The sequence below is a fragment of the Trematomus bernacchii genome, unplaced genomic scaffold, assembly GCF_902827165.1.
Source record: "Trematomus bernacchii unplaced genomic scaffold, fTreBer1.1, whole genome shotgun sequence".
NCBI classification, from domain to species: Eukaryota; Metazoa; Chordata; class Actinopteri; order Perciformes; family Nototheniidae; genus Trematomus; species Trematomus bernacchii.
In genome coordinates this window covers 178,416-201,386 of record NW_022987905.1, presented here as the reverse complement: position 1 = coordinate 201,386, position 22,971 = coordinate 178,416, and the positions used below count along the sequence as shown (strand labels likewise).

General features: G+C 38.6%; 1 protein-coding gene across 48 annotated transcripts in view; it reads left to right on the top strand.

Annotated features, from left to right (window-relative positions):
• The window catches only part of LOC117470176 (von Willebrand factor A domain-containing protein 5A-like), a 71,489-nt gene that overhangs the window by 19,694 nt on the left and 28,824 nt on the right, over positions 1-22,971 (top strand). For 32 of the 48 annotated variants that reach the window (XM_034114825.1, XM_034114819.1, XM_034114810.1 and 29 more), the window contains exons 15-18: positions 2,508-2,573; positions 3,298-3,333; positions 3,581-3,622; positions 4,041-4,076. In XM_034114825.1, the coding sequence (XP_033970716.1) occupies positions 2,508-2,573; positions 3,298-3,333; positions 3,581-3,622; positions 4,041-4,076 (180 nt within the window). Of the gene's footprint in view, positions 1-1,431; positions 1,536-2,008; positions 2,230-2,507; positions 2,574-3,297; positions 3,334-3,580; positions 3,623-4,040; positions 4,077-5,009; positions 5,192-6,300; positions 6,425-6,510; positions 6,886-22,971 lie in introns of those variants that run through there. The other 16 variants (XM_034114815.1, XM_034114793.1, XM_034114789.1 and 13 more) reach the window with 7 other exon arrangements.

Sequence of the window (22,971 nt, the reverse complement as noted above, 5' to 3'; positions counted from 1 at the left end):
TATGGTCATTATTTTTTTGCCACACACATTAAATAGGAAAATACTCTGAGCATGCGCAGTGTAGTTTTTACAGTCACCGTTCACTTAGGCGTAGGCTCCACGAGGACGAAAACGGGTTGAATCCGCATATTTCTCATGCGTATAGCCCTTTAAGCTCGACGACGCCGTAAGGGAAACGTAGAAACATACTCCGCAAACGACAACGGGTCCAAAGGTGGATAGATCTGGGAACGGAGCGCTCTGGGGGGTCCAACGGGGCCGTGGGGTCGCCTATACGGTCATGCGTTCCATAGCCCCGCCTCTCCCCACCTCTGCTGCTCACCTCCGCAAAAGTACACTGCACACTGAATTCAGATTATTTATCTTTATCTCGATATGAACATAAACGCGAGTGAAGTCTAATCTGACAGGACGGAGACACGCAGCTCCTCCGGCTGTGAAGCAGCGAGAGCAAAACACACACTTCAAGTCAGATCACCACCCTTAGCTATTTTAATTACCTCTCAAACTACCTAAACTAGTTATAAATATGTTTATTTTTACTGTCGGGTTTACTTACTGGATCAGCTGCTGCATGAGGAAGCATGAAGATTTAAACTTTAACACACATTGACCGGCGAAAAACTCTGCGCGGTTCCCTCGGCCCCCACCCATGGATGTGCCCCCACCGCGGAGAATAAACAGAAGTGCAGCCATGACAACCATTCTTCTTCGCTGCTTTTGTGGAGGAAGTTGCTGCTTTTGTGGAGGAAGTTACAGCGCCACGTACAGGTTCGGCATATGTACTGCAGCTTTTCCAGCGGTTGGATGTAAACGGAGCCGTCTCGTGGAGCTTGACACAATCCGGTGTATATTGCGTGGGGTCGGAAGGTTTTTTGCGGTTGCGTTTGCGTTACTCCGATGCGTTTTGCCGTATTTGTTCTCGTGGAGCCGGGGCCTCAGACAGTGAGAGGGAGGGGCATGATCAGGTTTTGTCCCACATGGCTCTAAACAGCTCAATAGGCACACACTGTAGACACTAATTAGAAGAACACAGACTAAAACAGCAATGTACAGACGAATCAGATGATTAACCATGATCTTAAAATATATTTTATATACTTTTTTATTTATTTTTTGTATTTTTTCAAAAAATATTGTAATCATTATTTGTAATACTTTCTGCTGACACTAGGTGGGGCTGTGCCCCACCTGCCCCTAATGACCAGTCGCCACTGCATATGTCATTGCTCAGTAGTGTCACAGTGTAGACTTAGAGTGGGTGTAATTAAATGTAATTTTGTGGCATTCTGGTGGCTGTTTTCTTTTTTTTTAAGAAATCTTTGAACACAGGCAGAATCAAAACAAACTGTAAATGTTGAAGCCAAACACAAATAATGTATGACTTTGAGTATTATTTGACCCCTCACCAACACTGTGATGCTCTCTCAGAGTCCGGAGGCAGCAGAGGGCTCTGTGACGGTGAAGTACAGCCTGGCAGGGCATCCCTCTCAGAACAAGCTCCACTTCAGCCTCAAACCTGCAGAGGACTCTGGGTAAAACAGGCATTATTCAGACTTATTATTATCTGTGAATTTAGATTATAATATCTATGATGAATGTGAATGTTTAAGCCATTTTGCTAAAGTAGAAAACGAGGGATGTTGGAGCAGTTGCAATAGTAAAAGCATCTCCTGAATTGGATAAATGACACTAATGATCTTTTTGTCCCCCAATTGATTTGTATGACTTGTCTTGTATCATGTAATTTGCCCCAATTAAGTATATAAAGATATTTATTACAGCATTGCGCCTTAAGAGCATGACATAACTACAATTAATTACTTAATATTTGCCCGACATTTGTATTGGAAGGACATTCTTTCCTTTGCTTTAGAGATGCCATTTTAAATCAACTGATTCTGATTGCAGATAATACATGAACCCTATGTTTAAGACCTGTATGTCTTTAGATAAACTTGCATGTTGGACTCATACTTGATCGATGTATACTCTCTCCTGTCCGCAGATTAACGGTGCACAGGTTGGCTGCTCGGACTCTGATTCGCTCCCTGGAGATGGAGGAGATGGAGCGCAGAGGACAGCCAGATGAAGGAGTGAAGAAGAAGGTGGTGGAGCTCAGCGTCCAATCAGGAGTGAGCAGCGCCTTCACTGCCTTCATTGCTGTCAAAAAAGGCAACGGAGAGACGATCCAAGGACCCCTGGTGCGCCGAAATGTTCCAACACCCAGTAAGAAACAAGGCTCTATTGAGGTGCTTCTGGAAAGTTTTGCATTTGGGGAGCACACTCAAAACATTCAAGAAAATTTAGGATAAATACTAGTTTGCTAGTTTGCTATTTTTTCTTAATCGTTCCCTTGACTTTTTGTGCTTTTACAGTAAATATATTTATTCCATGGTTTATTGAAAAGTGTTGCTTTTTGGAAATATTGTAAAATCAGCCAGTAATTGAAGTGACTTTTGCAAAAGACTAGGACTTACAGTATGTATGTTTTTTCCCCCCGGAAGTGCCAATGATGGCCATGTGTGGAGGTGGTGCATCTGGTGGTCGAATGATGGGTAGGCCTATTCCAAGTAAGTAACAAGTCACTTTCAACACACTGTGTTATTATAATTACAGTTATTAGGCAAGAGACCGGGGATTCATTTTTTTTTTTTACTGTGGAATGATAAGAAGGAACTGTTCAATGTCCAAAAAATCGAAAGGTAAGAAACCAAAGCCTCTTTTCATCCCACAGATTTTTGTATCTCAGTATTTACTGTGAACATTAGACACAAGACATTGTTTACATTCTTACTAGCTTCACATTGGAACTAGTCCCTATGGTCTATTGGAATACAGTAAATATCTAAAACATATATAGACAATTGTTGCTTCTGCAAACTTTGTGTCATTGTCCATTTATTCAAATGACATTTGCAAGAGACTCACCAAGCTCTTTTAACAACATTGTTTACATTCTTACTAGCTTTAGGACAAGGACACAACAACAGTGTAGGGGGATTACATTCCCATTTTAAGACAAAGTCAAATTCAATAATAAAATAAGAGTAATAACACTCATTAGATTATAAAACAAAGAGATAGAAACAGTCAATATGATCGCTTCAACACTTCAGATAACTAGGTTGACAGCTCATTACACCCAACCACCAAACAAATATATATATATATTAAATATGTGAAATGTATATAGATAATTGTTGCTTCTGTAAGTCTTGTGTAATCAGACAATGACTTGAAAGACGTTGGCAAGAGACCAGGGATTCATTTTTTTTTTTTACTGTGGAATGATAGGAATGGTGAGCTGTTCAATGCCCATGAGGAGAACAGGTAAGAAACCAAAGCCTCTTCTCATCACACATATTTTTGTATCTCAGTATTTACTGTGAACATTAGCCATAAGACATTGTTTACATTCTTACTAGCTTCACATTGGAACTAGTCCCTATGGTCTATTGGAATACAGTAAATATCTAAAACATAGATAATTGTTGCTTCTGCAAACTTTGTGTCATTGCCCATTTATTCAAATAATATTTGCAAGAGACTCAAATGTTGTTTTTGTTTTGCTATGGAGTGATGGAAGCAAGCCCAAGTGCACAAATGGTCAATGTGGGAGGTAAGTAACCTTTTACTTATCTCATAATGTACAGTGAATATTGCATTCCTCTTTTAACAACATTGTTTACATTCTTACTAGCTTACTAGGACACAACAACAGTGTAGGGGAGATTACATTCCCATTTTACAACAAAGTAAAATACAATAATAAAATAAGAGTAATAACACTCATTAGATTATAAAACAAAGAGACAAAAACAGTCAATAGGATCGCTTCAACACTTCAGATAACTAGGTTGACAGCTCAATACATCCAACCACCAAACATATATATATATATATATATATATATATTAAATATGTGAAATGTATATAGATAATTGTTGCTTCTGTAAGTCTTATGTAATCAGACAATGACTTGAAAGACATTGGCAAGAGACCGGGGATTCATTTTATTTTTTACTGTGGAATGATAGGAATGAAGAGCTGTTCAATGCCCAAGAGGAGAACAGGTAAGAAACCAAAGCCTCTTCTCATCACACATATTTTTGTATCTCAGTATTTACTGTGAACATTAGACACAAGACATTGTTTACATTCTTACTAGCTTCACATTGGAACTAGTCCCTATGGTCTATTGGAATACAGTAAATATCTAAAACATATATAGACAATTGTTGCTTCTGCAAACTTTGTGTCATTGTCCATTTATTCAAATGACATTTGCAAGAGACTCACCAAGCTCTTTTAACAACATTGTTTACATTCTTACTAGCTTTAGGACAAGGACACAACAACAGTGTAGGGGGGGGATTACATTCCCATTTTAAGACAAAGTCAAATACAATAATAAGATACAATAAGAGAAATAACACTCATTAGATTATAAAAATAAAAGAGACAAAAACAGTCAATAGGGGGCGATGGTGGCGAAGTGGATAGGGACTTGGCTTGGCAACTGGAAGGTCAACAGTTCAAGTCCCCGGCAAGACCAAGTGCTACCTAGGTGTCCCTGAGCAAGGCACTGCTCCCCGGGCGCCGTTCATAATGGAAGCCCACTGCTCCTAACACTAGGATGGGTCAAATGCAGAGAAACCATTTTGTTACATAGTAAGTAGGCCTACTGTGTAATGACAATAAAAGTAAAAAAAAAAAAAAATAGGATCGCTTCAACACTTCAGATAACTAGGTTGACAGCTCAATACATCCAACCACCAAAAACACACATATAGCCACGCATATTTATTATTCCACATAATCCCACTCTTCTTTAGAGATGATTGTTTTCCATTTCATCTTGTGCTACCTTTTGATTTTTTTTGTGGCTATCATTTTTTCCGAAATAATATGTCTTTGGTTTAAGTATTTACTTGTGGCCAAATATTATACTTTCATGGTATTTCATTACATTTCTAAGCTAATTCTTGTGTCTTTTGAACATGAAGGTGTCGTCCAACGTGAGTCATTAAACTGTTCCCTGGACATTGAGCCCCTGCAGCCTCCCAGAGACCCTCTGCTGCAGCTGGTCTCCCTGCAGAAGGCGTCCGGCTGCTGGGAGCTGGATCCAGCTCTGGCTGCTGCTGTGGGAAAGACCAGCGAGGAGGTGGAAAACACAAAACCTGCATCGGTGGGTTACTTGCTCATCTAGTTCTTTCATTTTGTTTAAACCAGGAGTGTCCAAACAGTTTTCACTGAGGGCCACATACAGAAAAAACATACAAAGGGCGGGGCCCCTCACTAGACGTATACTGCCTCATAGGTTAAGTTATAATTCAGCAAAATCAATCATGCTTTCTACTTGAATATGATTTAAGAAACCTCACAGCTCTCCAGAGGGTTTCAGTTATCCTGTTGCAGCTCATCCCTTAAAACAGACACCTCAGATTGCTTAAGGGGAAATATGAAGGGTCTATTTATAGCTTGTTATGGAAATCAAACTAAGATTCTAAGCTCTAATTGATTGAATGTATTTGAAAAGTGGGCTTATTAACACGTGAAAACTACTGTGTAATATAGGCTCACATATATATTTAAGAAGTGCAATATAAGACAAGCACGAGTTTCAGGTGGGGGCCATATACCATTATACTTTAAGAATTTGCTGAAGGCCAATTAGATATGGAAAACGGGCCGCATTTGGCCCCCGGGCCGCAGTTTGGACACCCCTGGTTTAAACTGAAATGTGTGAGATTATTATTTAATCGTGGCAAGAATCAAGAGCTCACTAAATACTTAAGCACTCCAACAATTCAAATGTATGTCCATGTTGCCATTGGAAAGATTATCTAATGTGTTAAGAGGAACTCTTGATGAGTGAGTTCCAAATAGCATTATACATAAAGAGGAATGGTGTTATTAAAATGATGGAAACACATTTAACATAATTACATCTGGTTACTGCTCAAGGCTGTGACTGCTGCTTTTTAACTATTGTATCGTCTTGTAACTGTTAAAAATGAAAATATTGAACTTAAAAAACTAATTGCTGCAACAATCAAGAGTTTACTAAATAATGAAGCACTCAAACGAGAGAAAATATGAAACAATATTGGATTATTAAACAAATAGGGAGCAATTAGGCATAGATTATAATTTAAAGTGAGGTTTTGGTGACATTACTGCTGTGTTCTGAAGATGAGAGATGAAATGACCAAGGAAATTCAGTATTATTTTGGGACATTTTTTCTCGCCTGTTGGTTCTAATCCATGTTTTATTGTTTTTTTGTGGTAAATTAGGAGAACAAGGAAGTGTGGGCCACCATTCTGGCTCTGATCTGGCTTCATGGTTTCAAGATGGATGCTCAGGAGGAGTGGGAGCTTCTGGCTATGAAGGCTGTGTCATGGCTCCGTGCTCAGAACGGTAATAACCAGAACAATGATCGATGTTCTGTTGTTTTTAACAGTTTGTTCTCCTCTGGTGATGACTGGTTCTGTGTTTGTTTTCAGCTCCATGTGTGGCGGAGTGTGTGGAGGCTGGAAACACTCTGCTGGGTTGTAAGGTGCAGAAAGATGCCCTGGGAATCTGAGGTTTTCATTAAAGCAACTTCTCCTTCAGGATTGTTGCACAGAAGCATTTAAACTCTTTACTGCAATGTTTACTTCATCAAAATTGCACTATCCACATTTACATTTGCAACTGTTTTATTACTTCCTGCTACTTTATGTAAAACATGTTTTTTTAAGTAACTATATGAATATTTTCATCTAGTGAAAATGAAGCCTGAACCTCTGGTTAAATATTTGTTAATCACAAAATAATCTCCATCTGTTAAGTGTGCAAAGTGACAACAAATATGCCAATAAATTCCTTCCTGCAAACTCTTTAGTTCAAATTGTGTGGGAACATGTTAAAGAAAAAAAACTAATAATAAATGTTGTTGACATTTGTTTAAACTTCAAATTATTTTTAAATAGCATTTGTGTCATCTGACCCTGTGGTCCCCAATCCATACCAGATATTATTACTACACTGGACGAATAAGACGTACCATCTTTTAATTGGATTTTAGTCCAGCTTCTATTTTGATATGAATATTTTTAAGAAAGAATCAGCAGATTAAACAGTGTTTTTGTTGATTCAGCTTCTAAATCAACGCAGCATTGTTTTAGACTGAAAAAGTAGGACAACAACAACATGTAGTTCATGTAGTTCTCCATGTCCACTTGTTGCTGATGGTTGTGGTAGAGGAGCTGTAGATTTGACACGGGGGTGAGCAGCAGAGGTGGGGAGAGGCAGGGCTCTGGCTGTTTCGGCTGCTTCTGTTTCTCTTTTTCTCCCTCCCCGAGGCGAGCGTGTGCTCCTGCTGTAAAAGGAAGGTGCACCGCACCCACTGCCACTAACTCTGAGCCTGGCTCCCGAGCAGGACGTTCTCCCCGGCGGTCCGCCAGCAGATGAAAAACACCCACCTCTCCGCCTCTTCCGAGGGACGAGGGAACCGTGCGGGGGGGTCTGCTGGAGGCTCCCGCCGGGTGCTCCGTCCTGCGCTTCACCGGGACCTGGCTCGAAACACTCGGAACACTGTTGTTGTTGTTGTTGTTGGCGAAACAGATCAGCAATGACGCGGGGGTGAGCAGGAGAGGCGGGGCTATGGTGTAGGCTGGAAACACTCTTTGTCTTTGTCTTTATTAGGATCCCCATTAGCACTAGCATGAGCATTGGCTATTCTTCCTGGGGTCCTCACACACACAAAACATACATAAACATACATACAACAAAATTAAAACAAAACAAAACAGCTCATAATTTCATGCAATTTACAGTGCTGTATGAAGTGAAAACTAAAATGGTCATCCAATTATCGCCATCCTAAGGCCAAACAAAAGTAAATACAAATAAGTGTACATAATAATATATGCATACATAGCCACAGACACCGTTCAAATTTACTTTACAATACTTAAATAACTTTTTAGCAACCTTTTGAAATGTACTTGAGAATGTTCCTGAATGATGTGGACCGGTAAAGAGTTCCAGCTGACCATGGCTCTGTACATTACTGTTTTCTGTCCCATATTTGATTTAGATTTGGGTAATACAAACCTTCCTTCTATTGTATGTCGTGTTTGATAGTTATGTTGTGCATATTGCGCTATAAACCTTTGTGATAATATATCTGGTGAGTGAGTCACTGTAATATTTCTGACAAAATTTAACAAAATATAAGTTGACCTCTGTCTGACAGTTAACCATTTCAGTGTCTCCAGCATTTCAGTGACTCTGGTTCTGTAGGAGCACTGCAGTGCACATCGTGCTGCCTTATTTTGTGCTACTTGTAGTTTGTTTAAATATTTTTCAGCAACACTAGACCATATAACCAAACAATAATCAAGCTGCGACAGAACCAAAGCATCCAAAACTTGTCTACTGACATCCATTGGCAAATATTTTACAATTCTTTTTACAAGTGACACACCCCTTCCCATTTTACATACAACATTATCAATTTGTTTAGACCAAGATAATTTATGATCCAGGGTTATACCTAGCAATTTTGTCTCCTTGACCTGTTCAATTTCAATATGGTTTAAATGTAGTTGCAATTTTGGTTCACCTTTTAACTGATGATTTGATCCTATTAATAACGATTTTGTTTTTCCCGCATTAAAGGGGACCTATCATGCAAAATACACTTTTGTACATCTTTTATACATGAATATCTGTCCCCGGTGTTCCAGGGAACTCACCAAGTGTCAGAAAACACAACCCTCTCTATTTTCCTCCATACCCAAATCTCTAAAAAAGGGGCTGCAACGGATCTGATAAAAACTGATCCAGATTTGAACACTGTCCTGACGTCAGGACGGTGGCGCTACGGCTATTGGGCCAACTTCACCAATCAGGAGGAGACAGCCACGGCCATTGCCGTTCGAAAGCGCTGGAGACGCTGTAGTACATATGCCAGGCCAGTAGATGGTGCTGTTCTCACTGAATCTGCCCTTGCAAATCCAGAACTAAAAAATGTCAAATTGAGCGAAATGAGGCATGGCTAAAATGCATGATCTGTTTGGTATTTTGAAAAAAAAAAAGTATAAATATGCCTTATATAGGTATGGTCCTACACTATATTATTCAAATATAGCATGAATAGGTCCACTTTAAGTACCAACTTATTATTTATGACCCACTCTGATATCAGTAGTAGATCTTTATTCATAACATTTGTCAACTCTCTTGTAGTTGATGCTGCATAATATATTGTTGAGTCATCTGCATACATTACAATTTTAGCTTTTTCTAACACTAATGGTAGGTCGTTTGTAAAAATAGAAAATAAAAGTGGTCCCAAACAACTACCCTGAGGTACTCCACAAGTGACTGTTTTCATCTTTGAGAGACTTCCATTAAAAAAAACAGTTTGACTTCGATTTGTCAGGTAACTTTCTAACCACCTCAGCGTTTCAAAATTAAAACCATATTGTTCCAGCTTGTGTAACAACAAAGAATGGTCAATGACATCAAAAGCAGAACTAAAATCAAGTAGTACTGCACCCACTAACTTCCTATTATCTAGTTCGCCCTTCCAGTCATCTGTCATTTGTGTTAAAGCGGTGCACGTGTCATGTCCAGCTGGATTTTTTGCAAGTGGAATAAGTTTTGCTATTTTCCCTGCCTGTGGGCAAATACATTTATCAGTACTCAAATGTATAATATGACAGATAGGCTCTGCAACAAAATTAGCAACATATCTAAGAAATGTACCAACTAAATTATCCACTCCTGGTGGTTTATCATTACATTTACCTAGTAGACATTCAACATCTGTAATTGTCACTTTTTCTATTTTAAATGTACACTTCTTATTTTTCATAATTAAATCATTTATTAGAAATGTGGAGTTACTATTTTATAGTTTGATTCATATTTCTCCTCAAAAGTTTTACTTTATCAAGAAAATAATCATTCAGATAATTAGCAATTTGTACTGGTTTTGTCAAAAATGTCCCTTCCACCTCAAGATATGTTGAGGTGGATTTCGGCTTACGGCCCATCATGCCATTCACTAAACTCCACAGTTTTTTCTTGTCATCCTTTATATCTTTAATTTTATTTCCATAATACAATTGTTTTTTCTTTTTATTTAATGCTGTAACATAATTCCTTAAGCTTCTATACATTTGCCCATCTGACTCATAACTTGATGAGAGAGCTACATGTTTTGCATCATCTCTTTGTTTCATTAGATCCCTTAATTCAACCAGGGTGCTCTCAAGTTCCTTACTGTCTGCTTTCTAAGTGGAGCATGTTTATCAATCACCTGCATAAATAACAAATTAAAGAGCATCATCTGGATCGACTTTCTCAAAAACATGTTTCCAACATATCTTTTGAACATCCTGTATAAATGACTCTTCACAAAAATATTTAATTGATCTCCTCACAATTACTTTTGGTCCTGCTTTTGGGACCTTTGTCTTTCTCACGATAATTATTAAATTATGATCAGTACACCCTACTGGAATTGATATTGCCTGAGAACATACATGGCTAAAATTAGTAAATATATGATCAATCCAAGTTGCACTTTTTGACCCATCTTTCTTTATGCATATCCTAGTAGGTTTAGTCACCATTGGTACCAAGTTACAAGTATTAGTTATTGTCTGCAGCTTGTTTTTAAGGGCACAGTGCAACATATTCCAGTCAATATTTAAATCTCCGATAAAATAAATCTCTGTCAAGATCACAAACTTTATCTAACATTTCACATAATTTGTCTAAATAAATTAAGTTTGCATTTTGAGGTCTGTAACAACATCCTACCAACAAAGGTTTCAAGTGAGGTAAATTAATTTGCAACCAAAGTACTTCAAATCAGCAGACATCAAATCATATCTCACTTCAGCTGGTATTTGCTTTTGAATGTATACTGCCACCCCACCTCCATATGCATTCCTGTCCTTTCTAAATATTCTATATCTATCAATGTCCACAGCAGCGTCATTAAATGTGTCATCTAAGTGAGTTTCAGATATTGCTAACAAATTAATACCACATGATAATATTTCCTCTATCTCAGACACTTTATTTCTAAGACTACATATATTTATATGAGCCAATTTAAACCCTTTACTTGGTAACTTATTCAACATTAAGGTGGCAATTTAAATGTTATCTCTTTTTCACTTCCTATCAAATTGAGAGCTGAACTAAAACATACATGTAACACAATTTAAACCACACACACCATCACATACATAACCCAACATGTATCTCTACATAGATTGCTATAAATGTGCATACTCACTCGCTCAATTAGACGAGCCTCCTGGTAGCTCCAAAACATTTTTAAATAATAGTATGAAATAGATTCATGGTAATGTCTCGCAACACTAGATCTAATCAATACATCAAAATTACATTTTAGGAGGAATGAACAACAATAGAGACCAGTTGAAATTTGTCTCTATTCAAAATCTAATAAACATAAATTCATACTCGCAGATGATGAAGTAAATAACTTCAAATAAATGAGTGGATAACTCATAGACCAGGGAATATTGGTCTACAAGAAAATAAAACAATTGTGGAAATCACCAAAACTGCAACAATTCCCATTTTCATAATGCAATTAATTTCTTCTCCTATATGTATAATCATACCATCTATCAGGTCATGTCCATCAGTCATTTCCCACCTTCATTTCTGGTTTGAACTGAAACCGGGCTTATCACTGTTTTATAGAAATGCTCAGCTTCACTACAGTCCAGATAAAGTTTGGTTTGTCCATTGAAGGTTACGATGAGCGTTGCGGGGAACAATAGTCCATGCCTCACCTCAGCCTTGCGCAGCTTCATCCTGACGTCATTGAATAGGGCTCTCTTCCTGGCAATATCCGGAGTAATATCAGGAAATATCTTCACTCGCATGTCACGGAAAATAATCTCTCCCTTGCTTCTTGCCAGCTTCAAGATAGCTTCCTTAGCTTGATATCTCTGCATAGTGACAATCATAGGTCTGGGTCTCAAATCAGTCCCCTGCCCAATCCTGTATGCAATCTCAACTTCTGACAACATGAGTCAAGTTCTCCCTTTAAAGCATCAAGCTGCGGCTGGAATTTCTCGAAAGCGCCCCCTATCTCCTCTCTTATTATGGTGCGTATTAGTACCGACGACAGCTCCGAGTGGTTCACCTGCGAGGCCCCGCTTTCCATGGCGTTCTCCTCTGCTGCTTGTGTGTCACTCCCTCCCGAAAGACCGCTGCTCTCATTCAATGGCACTTTAGCCTTTTTGTTTGGTTTCTTCGATGGCATTACATTCCCCACATCGTATTTCGCTATAAACTTTGAGTGATCAACTTGCTCATCTGATCATAATCTGACTTCTCAAAAAGTTTGCTACGGGAGCTACACGCTCTCAGACTTCACACACAACTTCCGCGCACTCTCTGTTGGGTTGTAAGGTGCAGAAAGATGCCCTGGGAATCTGAGGTTTTCAAAGTACTTTCAAAGTACTTTCAAAGTACTTTTCCCACAATAGTTCATGAGAACTTTAGTTCATGAGAGCTCTTTTAGTTCTGATGAACTAAAGCAGATCGCGTTCACACCAAAATGAGTTCCTGGGGGTGGATTAGGCAAATGAGCCGCTGACGTCACTTCTTCTTCTTCTGCTTTGGGTTTACTGGCAGGCCGCAAACAACTTCACGGCGAGTACAGTAGGTGGCGGTATGCACCTTAAAGTTGCAATTCGCCAAAAAACCGAGAGAAGAAGAAAAAAAAAAACTTCCGCTTCCGCTGTATGCTTCCGTTTACCTTCCGACCTCAGACACGGTATGGAGTTGACAAAGCCACAAGTACAAATACAGATCGACCATTCAAATGCAATAGAAATGCTGAGGCGAAGGCGAAGGCGGTTAAGAAGCCTTAACAAAAGGATTGGACGACGAAAAGCACACGCTATGGACATGTTTCGCCGTAGGACAGCTGAGGATAATGACCGTTATCACGCCCAAAGAACAGCAATGGTACGTTCATTAAATCACATTAATACTATCTAATGTAGGATTTATGGAGTTATGTAGGGCTAATTTGTGTCTTTGTATGTGTTCCAGATATGCGAATACTACGGAACGCGTCGTGTCCCGCGCTCTCTCTGGGTGAACAATAGAACATCGGCCTGGTGGGAGAAGGTGGTGCCAACGTACACCAATATGCAGTGGATCAAAGATTTCCGAATGTCCAAGGGCTCTTTTCAACTCCTCTGTATTCGCCTTGAAGCAACGTTGGGGAGACGCAACCTAAAAAAATCACCGCGGGGCAAGACACGCGCACAGCCCTTATGAGGCATCTGAATAGCATGGAAATTGTAAATTGACAATAAAGCTGATCTTTGGTACAGTGCATTTGGTTCTCTCTTTTATTTACCACAGTCAACAGACACAATTACAATAGTGCAGACACACCTTAGTGCAAAGATTAAATGTCAGTATCAAAACAGTACTCATACTGTATATTTGTATATTAATATGAGTATATTATTATGTTAAATGTGTGTTAAAGACAATGGGATGAGGTTGAAAGCTCTTTAAAAAGCTTTTGTGTATACCATCTTTACTGTGATAAATACATACATGTTAAGCATACACACCTGAAGAACTACGTTACACACACACAGGTTAGTCTGTGTACCGCTGCACTGCTGCTGGTTTAAACAAAGACAGTCATGATGCTAGTGCCGTGCATGTAGGTTCTCTTTTATTTATCAGCAGCAGATCAATAAGTGTCAGTAGTATCAAAACAATATAATAACAGTGGCAATATATATATATATATATATATATATATATATATATATATATAATAACAATAGGTAGGCTCAGCAGCAGACACACCTTAGTGCAAAGTTAGGTGTCAGTATTAATAACAGTGGCATATATATATATAATCACAATAATACAAAATTAACTGTCCCAGGTGTAGGCAATTTGGGGTGAAGTGTCTTGCCCAGGGACACAACGACATCCTGACTGCAGTGGGGTTTGAACCTGTGCTCCCCTGATCCGAACACCAACACACCAGACCACTGCACCACACGCCTCCCAACAAGTCATTGTACAGTTTATCAATGACGACAAGTTTTTCTTAATTTTTGTATTGAAGGCCTGTTGGATTTAATCAGCTCGCTTAGCACTGCCAGAAGCCCAGCCTGAAAGGTATTTTGTTGCTCCACCTGGCACCATGAGCAGCTGGTCGTCCGATTCCTGGGCCTTGTGTGAATGCAGCAGCCGTTCGTCTTGCATCTCCTTGGCACGCAGGTCCTCATTCTCCTTGCTGACCATGGCACAGCGGTCCATCGCCATGATGGTGTCAAGGAAGCTGTCATCCCGTGCCTGCTTTCCTAAGGTGAAATATGCAAGATACAAGATCAGTTTAATCGCAACGAGACAACATTGTCCAACATTGTCCAACATTGAACATGGTGCAGGCAGGGACAGTGTACAAAATGCAGGTGTAAAGTAGAAGATAAGATAGGATCAAATAATATCAAATAAAAAATAAATATCAAAGTGCCCTTATTTATTGTTTTGTGCTTAATGTATGCTTGAACTTTGTTTTATAGGGATTAGTGGACATCAGTTAGATGTGTAACCTTCTTTCAAGGCCAGAGTAGTTACAGTGTAAGTGGATTGACATCTAACATAACATGGCTGAGTACAATTATAACAATCAATAAAAAAAAGGAAAAATAAATAGAATTTCTACTTAAATGTGCAAAAATATTAGAACATCAGTCTTTGTGACATGCAGGTAATCAACTGTTTAAGCTTTTACCATTAACATGTAGAATGAATGTTGCAAATGACTTGAAATTATAGCAACTACAATGTATTGTTAGAGGTAGCATTATGTCCAGCTAGCATGCTAATTGCTAACGTTATATTATCGTTTTATCCCGGAGGGGAAAACTAGTTTCTAATCCTGAGAGAAACACCTCACCTGAAACACACAATTAGTGCCATGAGTTAGTGAAGCAAATTACAGAACATTGCACACTTATTCACAAGTCAAAACGTGTTCATAGCGGGCACGGCTGAGAATAGCTAGCTAGCTAGATGTTGTTAGCCAGTTGTTAGACCAGTATTGTGCAGATTAAAACAGTGCAGTGCATGTATTTTATGGAGAGGCGGGGGCTATGGTGTAGGCTGGAAACACTCTTTGTCTTTGTCTTTATTAGGATCCCCATTAGCACTAGCATGAGCATTGGCTATTCTTCCTGGGGTCCTCACACACACAAAACATACATAAACATACATACAACAAAATTAAAACAAAACAAAACAGCTCATAATTTCATGCAATTTACAGTGCTGTATGAAGTGAAAACTAAAATGGTCATCCAATTATCGCCATCCTAAGGCCAAACAAAAGTAAATACAAATAAGTGTACATAATAATATATGCATACATAGCCACAGACACAGTTCACATTTACTTTACAATACTTAAATAATTTTTTAGCAACCTTTTGAAATGTACTTGAGAATGTTCCTGAATGATGTGGACCGGTAAAGAGTTCCAGCTGACCATGGCTCTGTACATTACTGTTTTCTGTCCCATATTTGATTTAGATTTGGGTAATACAAACCTTCCTTCTATTGTATGTCGTGTTTGATAGTTATGTTGTGCATATTGCACTATAAACCTTTGTGATAATATATCTGGTGAGTGAGTCACTGTAATATTTCTGACAAAATTTAACAAAATATAAGTTGACCTCTGTCTGACAGTTAACCATTTCAGTGTCTCCAGCATTTCAGTGACTCTGGTTCTGTAGGAGCACTGCAGTGCACATCGTGCTGCCTTATTTTGTGCTACTTGTAGTTTGTTTAAATATTTTTCAGCAGCACTAGACCATATAACCAAACAATAATCAAGCTGCGACAGAACCAAAGCATCCAAAACTTGTCGACTGACATCCATTGGCAAATATTTTACAATTCTTTTTACAAGTGACACACCCCTTCCCATTTTACATACAACATTATCAATTTGTTTAGACCAAGATAATTTATGGTCCAGGGTTATACCTAGCAATTTTGTCTCCTTGACCTGTTCAATTTCAATATGGTTTAAATGTAGTTGCAATTTTGGTTCACCTTTTAACTGATGATTTGATCCTATTAATAACGATTTTGTTTTTCCCGCATTAAGTACCAACTTATTATGTATGACCCACTCTGATATCAGTAGTAGATCTTTATTCATAACATTTGTCAACTCTCTTGTAGTTGATGCTGCATAATATATTGTTGAGTCATCTGCATACATTACAATTTTAGCTTTTTCTAACACTAATGGTAGGTCATTTGTAAAAAAATTGTCAGGTAACTTTCTAACCACCTCAGCGTTTCAAAATGAAAACCATATTGTTCCAGCTTGTGTAACAACAAAGAATGGTCAATGACATCAAAAGCAGAACTAAAATCAAGTAGTACTGCACCCACTAACTTCCTATTATCTAGTTCGCCCTTCCAGTCATCTGTCATTTGTGTTAAAGCGGTGCACGTGTCATGTCCAGCTGGATTTTTTGCAAGTGGAATAAGTTTTGCTATTTTCCCTGCCTGTGGGCAAATACATTTATCAGTACTCAAATTTATAATATGACAGATAGGCTCTGCAACAAAATTAGCAACATATCTAAGAAATGTACCAACTAAATTATCCACTCCTGGTGGTTTATCATTACATTTACCTAGTAGACATTCAACATCTGTAATTGTCACTTTTTCTATTTTAAATGTACACTTCTTATTTTTCATAATTAAATCATTTATTAGAAATGTGGAGTTACTATTTTATAGTTTGATTCATATTTCTCCTCAAATGTTTTACTTTATCAAGAAAATAATCATTCAGATAATTAGCAATTTGTACTGGTTTTGTCAAAAATGTCCCTTCCACCTCAAGATATGTTGAGGTGGATTTCGGCTTATGGCCCATCATGCCATTCACTAAACTCCACAGTTTTTTCTTGTCATCCTTTATATCTTTAATTTTATTTCCATAATACAATTGTTTTTTATTTTTATTTAATGCTGTAACATAATTCCTTAACCTTCTATACATTTGCCCATCTGACTCATAACTTGATGAGAGAGCTACATGTTTTGCATCATCTCTTTGTTTCATTAGATCCCTTAATTCAACCAGGGTGCTCTAAAGTTCCTTACTGTCTGCTTTCTAAGTGGAGCATGTTTATCAATCACCTGCATAAATAACAAATTAAAGACATCAAGAGCATCATCTGGATCGACTTTCTCAAAAACATGTTTCCAACATATCTTTTGAACATCCTGTATAAATGACTCTTCACAAAAATATTTCATTGATCTCCTCACAATTACTTTTGGTCCTGCTTTTGGCACCTTTGTCTTTCTCACGATAATTATTAAATTATGATCAGTACACCCTACTGGAATTGATATTGCCTGAGAACATACATGGCTAAAATTAGTAAATATATGATCAATACAAGTTGCACTTTTTGACCCATCTTTCTTTATGCATATCCTAGGTTTAGTCACCATTGGTACCAAGTTACAAGTATTAGTTATTGTCTGCAGCTTGTTTTTAAGGGCACAGTGCAACATATTCCAGTCAATATTTAAATCTCCGATAAAATAAATCTCTGTCAAGATCACAAACTTTATCTAACATTTCACATAATTTGTCTAAATAAATTAAGTTTGCATTTTGAGGTCTGTAACAACATCCTACCAACAAAGGTTTCAAGTGAGGTAAATGAATTTGCAACCAAAGTACTTCAATATCAGCAGACATCAAATCATATCTCACTTTAGCTGGTATTTGCTTTTGAATGTATACTGCCACCCCACCTCCATATGCATTCCTGTCCTTTCTAAATATTCTATATCTATCAATGTCCACAGCAGCGTCATTAAATGTGTCATCTAAGTGAGTTTCAGATATTGCTAACAAATGAATACCACATGATAATATTTCCTCTATCTCAGACACTTTATTTCTTAGACTACATATATTTATATGAGCCAATTTAAACCCTTTACTTGGTAACTTATTCAACATTAAGGTGGCAATTTAAATGTTATCTCTTTTTCACTTCCTATCAAATTGAGAGCTGAACTAAAACATACATGTAACACAATTTAAACCACACATACCATCACATACATAACCCAACATGTATCTCTACATAGATTGCTATAAATGTGCATACTCACTCGCTCAATTAGACGAGCCTCCTGGTAGCTCCAAAACATTTTTAAATAATAGTATGAAATAGATTCATGGTAATGTCTCGCAACACTAGATCTAATCAATACATCAAAATTACATTTTAGGAGGAATGAACAACAATAGAGACCAGTTGAAATTTGTCTCTATTCAAAATCTAATAAACATAAATTCATACTCGCAGATGATGAAGTAAATAACTTCAAATAAATGAGTGGATAACTCATAGACCAGGGAATATTGGTCTACAAGAAAATAAAACAATTGTGGAAATCACCAAAACTGCAACAATTCCCATTTTCATAATGCAATTAATTTCTTCTCCTATATGTATAATCATACCATCTATCAGGTCATGTCCATCAGTCATTTCCCACCTTCATTTCTGGTTTGAACTGAAACCGGGCTTATCACTGTTTTATAGAAATGCTCAGCTTCACTACAGTCCAGATAAAGTTTGGTTTGTCCATTGAAGGTTATGATGAGCGTTGCGGGGAACAATAGTCCATGCCTCACCTCAGCCTTGCGCAGCTTCATCCTGACGTCATTGAATAGGGCTCTCTTCCTGGCAATATCCGGAGTAATATCAGGAAATATCTTCACTCGCATGTCACGGAAAATAATCTCTCCCTTGCTTCTTGCCAGCTTCAAGATAGCTTCCTTAGCTTGATATCTCTGCATAGTGACAATCATAGGTCTGGGTCTCAAATCAGTCCCCTGCCCAATCCTGTATGCAATCTCAACTTCTGACAACATGAGTCAAGTTCTCCCTTTAAAGCATCAAGCTGCGGCTGGAATTTCTCGAAAGCGCCCCCTATCTCCTCTCTTATTATGGTGCGTATTAGTACCGACGACAGCTCCGAGTGGTTCACCTGCGAGGCCCCGCTTTCCATGGCGTTCTCCTCTGCTGCTTGTGTGTCACTCCCTCCCGAAAGACCGCTGCTCTCATTCAATGGCACTTTAGCCTTTTTGTTTGGTTTCTTCGATGGCATTACATTCCCCACATCGTATTTCGCTATAAACTTTGAGTGATCAACTTGCTCATCTGATCATAATCTGACTTCTCAAAAAGTTTGCTACGGGAGCTACACGCTCTCAGACTTCACATACAACTTCCGCGCACTCTCTGTTGGGTTGTAAGGTGCAGAAAGATGCCCTGGGAATCTGAGGTTTTCAAAGTACTTTCAAAGTACTTTCAAAGTACTTTTCCCACAATAGTTCATGAGAACTTTAGTTCATGAGAGCTCTTTTAGTTCTGATGAACTAAAGCAGATCGCGTTCACACCAAAATGAGTTCCTGGGGGTGGATTAGGCAAATGAGCCGCTGACGTCACTTCTTCTTCTTCTGCTTTGGGTTTACTGGCAGGCCGCAAACAACTTCACGGCGAGTACAGTAGGTGGCGGTATGCACCTTAAAGTTGCAATTCGCCAAAAAACCGAGAGAAGAAGAAAAAAAAAAACTTCCGCTTCCGCTGTATGCTTCCGTTTACCTTCCGACCTCAGACACGGTATGGAGTTGACAAAGCCACAAGTACAAATACAGATCGACCATTCAAATGCAATAGAAATGCTGAGGCGAAGGCGAAGGCGGTTAAGAAGCCTTAACAAAAGGATTGGACGACGAAAAGCACACGCTATGGACATGTTTCGCCGTAGGACAGCTGAGGATAATGACCGTTATCACGCCCAAAGAACAGCAATGGTACGTTCATTAAATCACATTAATACTATCTAATGTAGGATTTATGGAGTTATGTAGGGCTAATTTGTGTCTTTGTATGTGTTCCAGATATGCGAATACTACGGAACGCGTCGTGTCCCGCGCTCTCTCTGGGTGAACAATAGAACATCGGCCTGGTGGGAGAAGGTGGTGCCAACGTACACCAATATGCAGTGGATCAAAGATTTCCGAATGTCCAAGGGCTCTTTTCAACTCCTCTGTATTCGCCTTGAAGCAACGTTGGGGAGACGCAACCTAAAAAAATCACCGCGGGGCAAGACACGCGCACAGCCCTTATGAGGCATCTGAATAGCATGGAAATTGTAAATTGACAATAAAGCTGATCTTTGGTACAGTGCATTTGGTTCTCTCTTTTATTTACCACAGTCAACAGACACAATTACAATAGTGCAGACACACCTTAGTGCAAAGATTAAATGTCAGTATCAAAACAGTACTCATACTGTATATTTGTATATTAATATGAGTATATTATTATGTTAAATGTGTGTTAAAGACAATGGGATGAGGTTGAAAGCTCTTTAAAAAGCTTTTGTGTATACCATCTTTACTGTGATAAATACATACATGTTAAGCATACACACCTGAAGAACTACGTTACACACACACAGGTTAGTCTGTGTACCGCTGCACTGCTGCTGGTTTAAACAAAGACAGTCATGATGCTAGTGCCGTGCATGTAGGTTCTCTTTTATTTATCAGCAGCAGATCAATAAGTGTCAGTAGTATCAAAACAATATAATAACAGTGGCAATATATATATATATATATATATATATATATATATATATATAATAACAATAGGTAGGCTCAGCAGCAGACACACCTTAGTGCAAAGTTAGGTGTCAGTATTAATAACAGTGGCATATATATATATAATCACAATAATACAAAATTAACTGTCCCAGGTGTAGGCAATTTGGGGTGAAGTGTCTTGCCCAGGGACACAACGACATCCTGACTGCAGTGGGGTTTGAACCTGTGCTCCCCTGATCCGAACACCAACACACCAGACCACTGCACCACACGCCTCCCAACAAGTCATTGTACAGTTTATCAATGACGACAAGTTTTTCTTAATTTTTGTATTGAAGGCCTGTTGGATTTAATCAGCTCGCTTAGCACTGCCAGAAGCCCAGCCTGAAAGGTATTTTGTTGCTCCACCTGGCACCATGAGCAGCTGGTCGTCCGATTCCTGGGCCTTGTGTGAATGCAGCAGCCGTTCGTCTTGCATCTCCTTGGCACGCAGGTCCTCATTCTCCTTGCTGACCATGGCACAGCGGTCCATCGCCATGATGGTGTCAAGGAAGCTGTCATCCCGTGCCTGCTTTCCTAAGGTGAAATATGCAAGATACAAGATCAGTTTAATCGCAACAACGAGACAACATTGTCCAACATTGAACATGGTGCAGGCAGGGACAGTGTACAAAATGCAGGTGTAAAGTAGAAGATAAGATAGGATCAAATAATATCAAATAAAAAATAAATATCAAAGTGCCCTTATTTATTGTTTTGTGCTTAATGTATGCTTGAACTTTGTTTTATAGGGATTAGTGGACATCAGTTAGATGTGTAACCTTCTTTCAAGGCCAGAGTAGTTACAGTGTAAGTGGATTGACATCTAACATAACATGGCTGAGTACAATTATAACAATCAATAAAAAAAAGGAAAAATAAATAGAATTTCTACTTAAATGTGCAAAAATATTAGAACATCAGTCTTTGTGACATGCAGGTAATCAACTGTTTAAGCTTTTACCATTAACATGTAGAATGAATGTTGCAAATGACTTGAAATTATAGCAACTACAATGTATTGTTAGAGGTAGCATTATGTCCAGCTAGCATGCTAATTGCTAACGTTATATTATCGTTTTATCCCGGAGGGGAAAACTAGTTTCTAATCCTGAGAGAAACACCTCACCTGAAACACACAATTAGTGCCATGAGTTAGTGAAGCAAATTACAGAACATTGCACACTTATTCACAAGTCAAAACGTGTTCATAGCGGGCACGGCTGAGAATAGCTAGCTAGCTAGATGTTGTTAGCCAGTTGTTAGACCAGTATTGTGCAGATTAAAACAGTGCAGTGCATGTATTTTATTTTACCTTCGTAGTCGTCCCGACATGACTTTGCCAGGTCTGCTAACTTTGCTGAGCCACGGAAACTGCATTCAGTAGAAGCTTCTGAATGCGGCGCTTCGCGTCCTCCGAGTAAATCGCCAGAAGCGCCGACACATCCTCATCACTCCACCGCTCCGATGATTTATTTAGTGTTGCTATAATAACTGCTTTCACAAAAGTAATCTCTTCGGGTGCGCTGGCCGAAGGGCCGAAGCGAGCAAATACAATGGCCGCTTACAAAAAAAAATTCAGAGTCAAACGGGCGTGGTTTGCATTCCGCACAGCCAATCAGACGTATGAACTATTTTCTCCCATGAAAAGTGGGTCAGATGAACTAATTTGAACTACTTTAGTTCCTGGGGCTTTTTGGTGTGAACGCAAATATATCTTAGTTCTGATTAACTATTGTGGGAAAAGTACTCCAAAGTACTCCGGTGTGAACGCGCCTTTTAAAGCGGCTTCTCCCTCAGGATTGTTACCAGAAATCAGATTTACTGTAATTCGAATACCTTGTCTTTATTCTGCTATCAGTGCACTTCACTCTTTGCACTATGTACATTTCATCATACATTATTGTCTTGCCAAACTGCATAGAAATGGCTTAAACCTAAGTGGATGTAAGCTTGCCTCTCCCTCATCTGTCTTAAATCACTCCCCTTTTAATATTAAGTGCACTGCATCAATTTCAGTCACATTCATAGATGCAAATAGTATAATTGTTGTTGATCAAGCTAAATTATGATTAAGAAGAGTTCAATTGATCACCACATCGAGGTAATAATACATGAGTAAACAAGTGAGTGGTTTTGGACACAGAGTATCCTCATGAA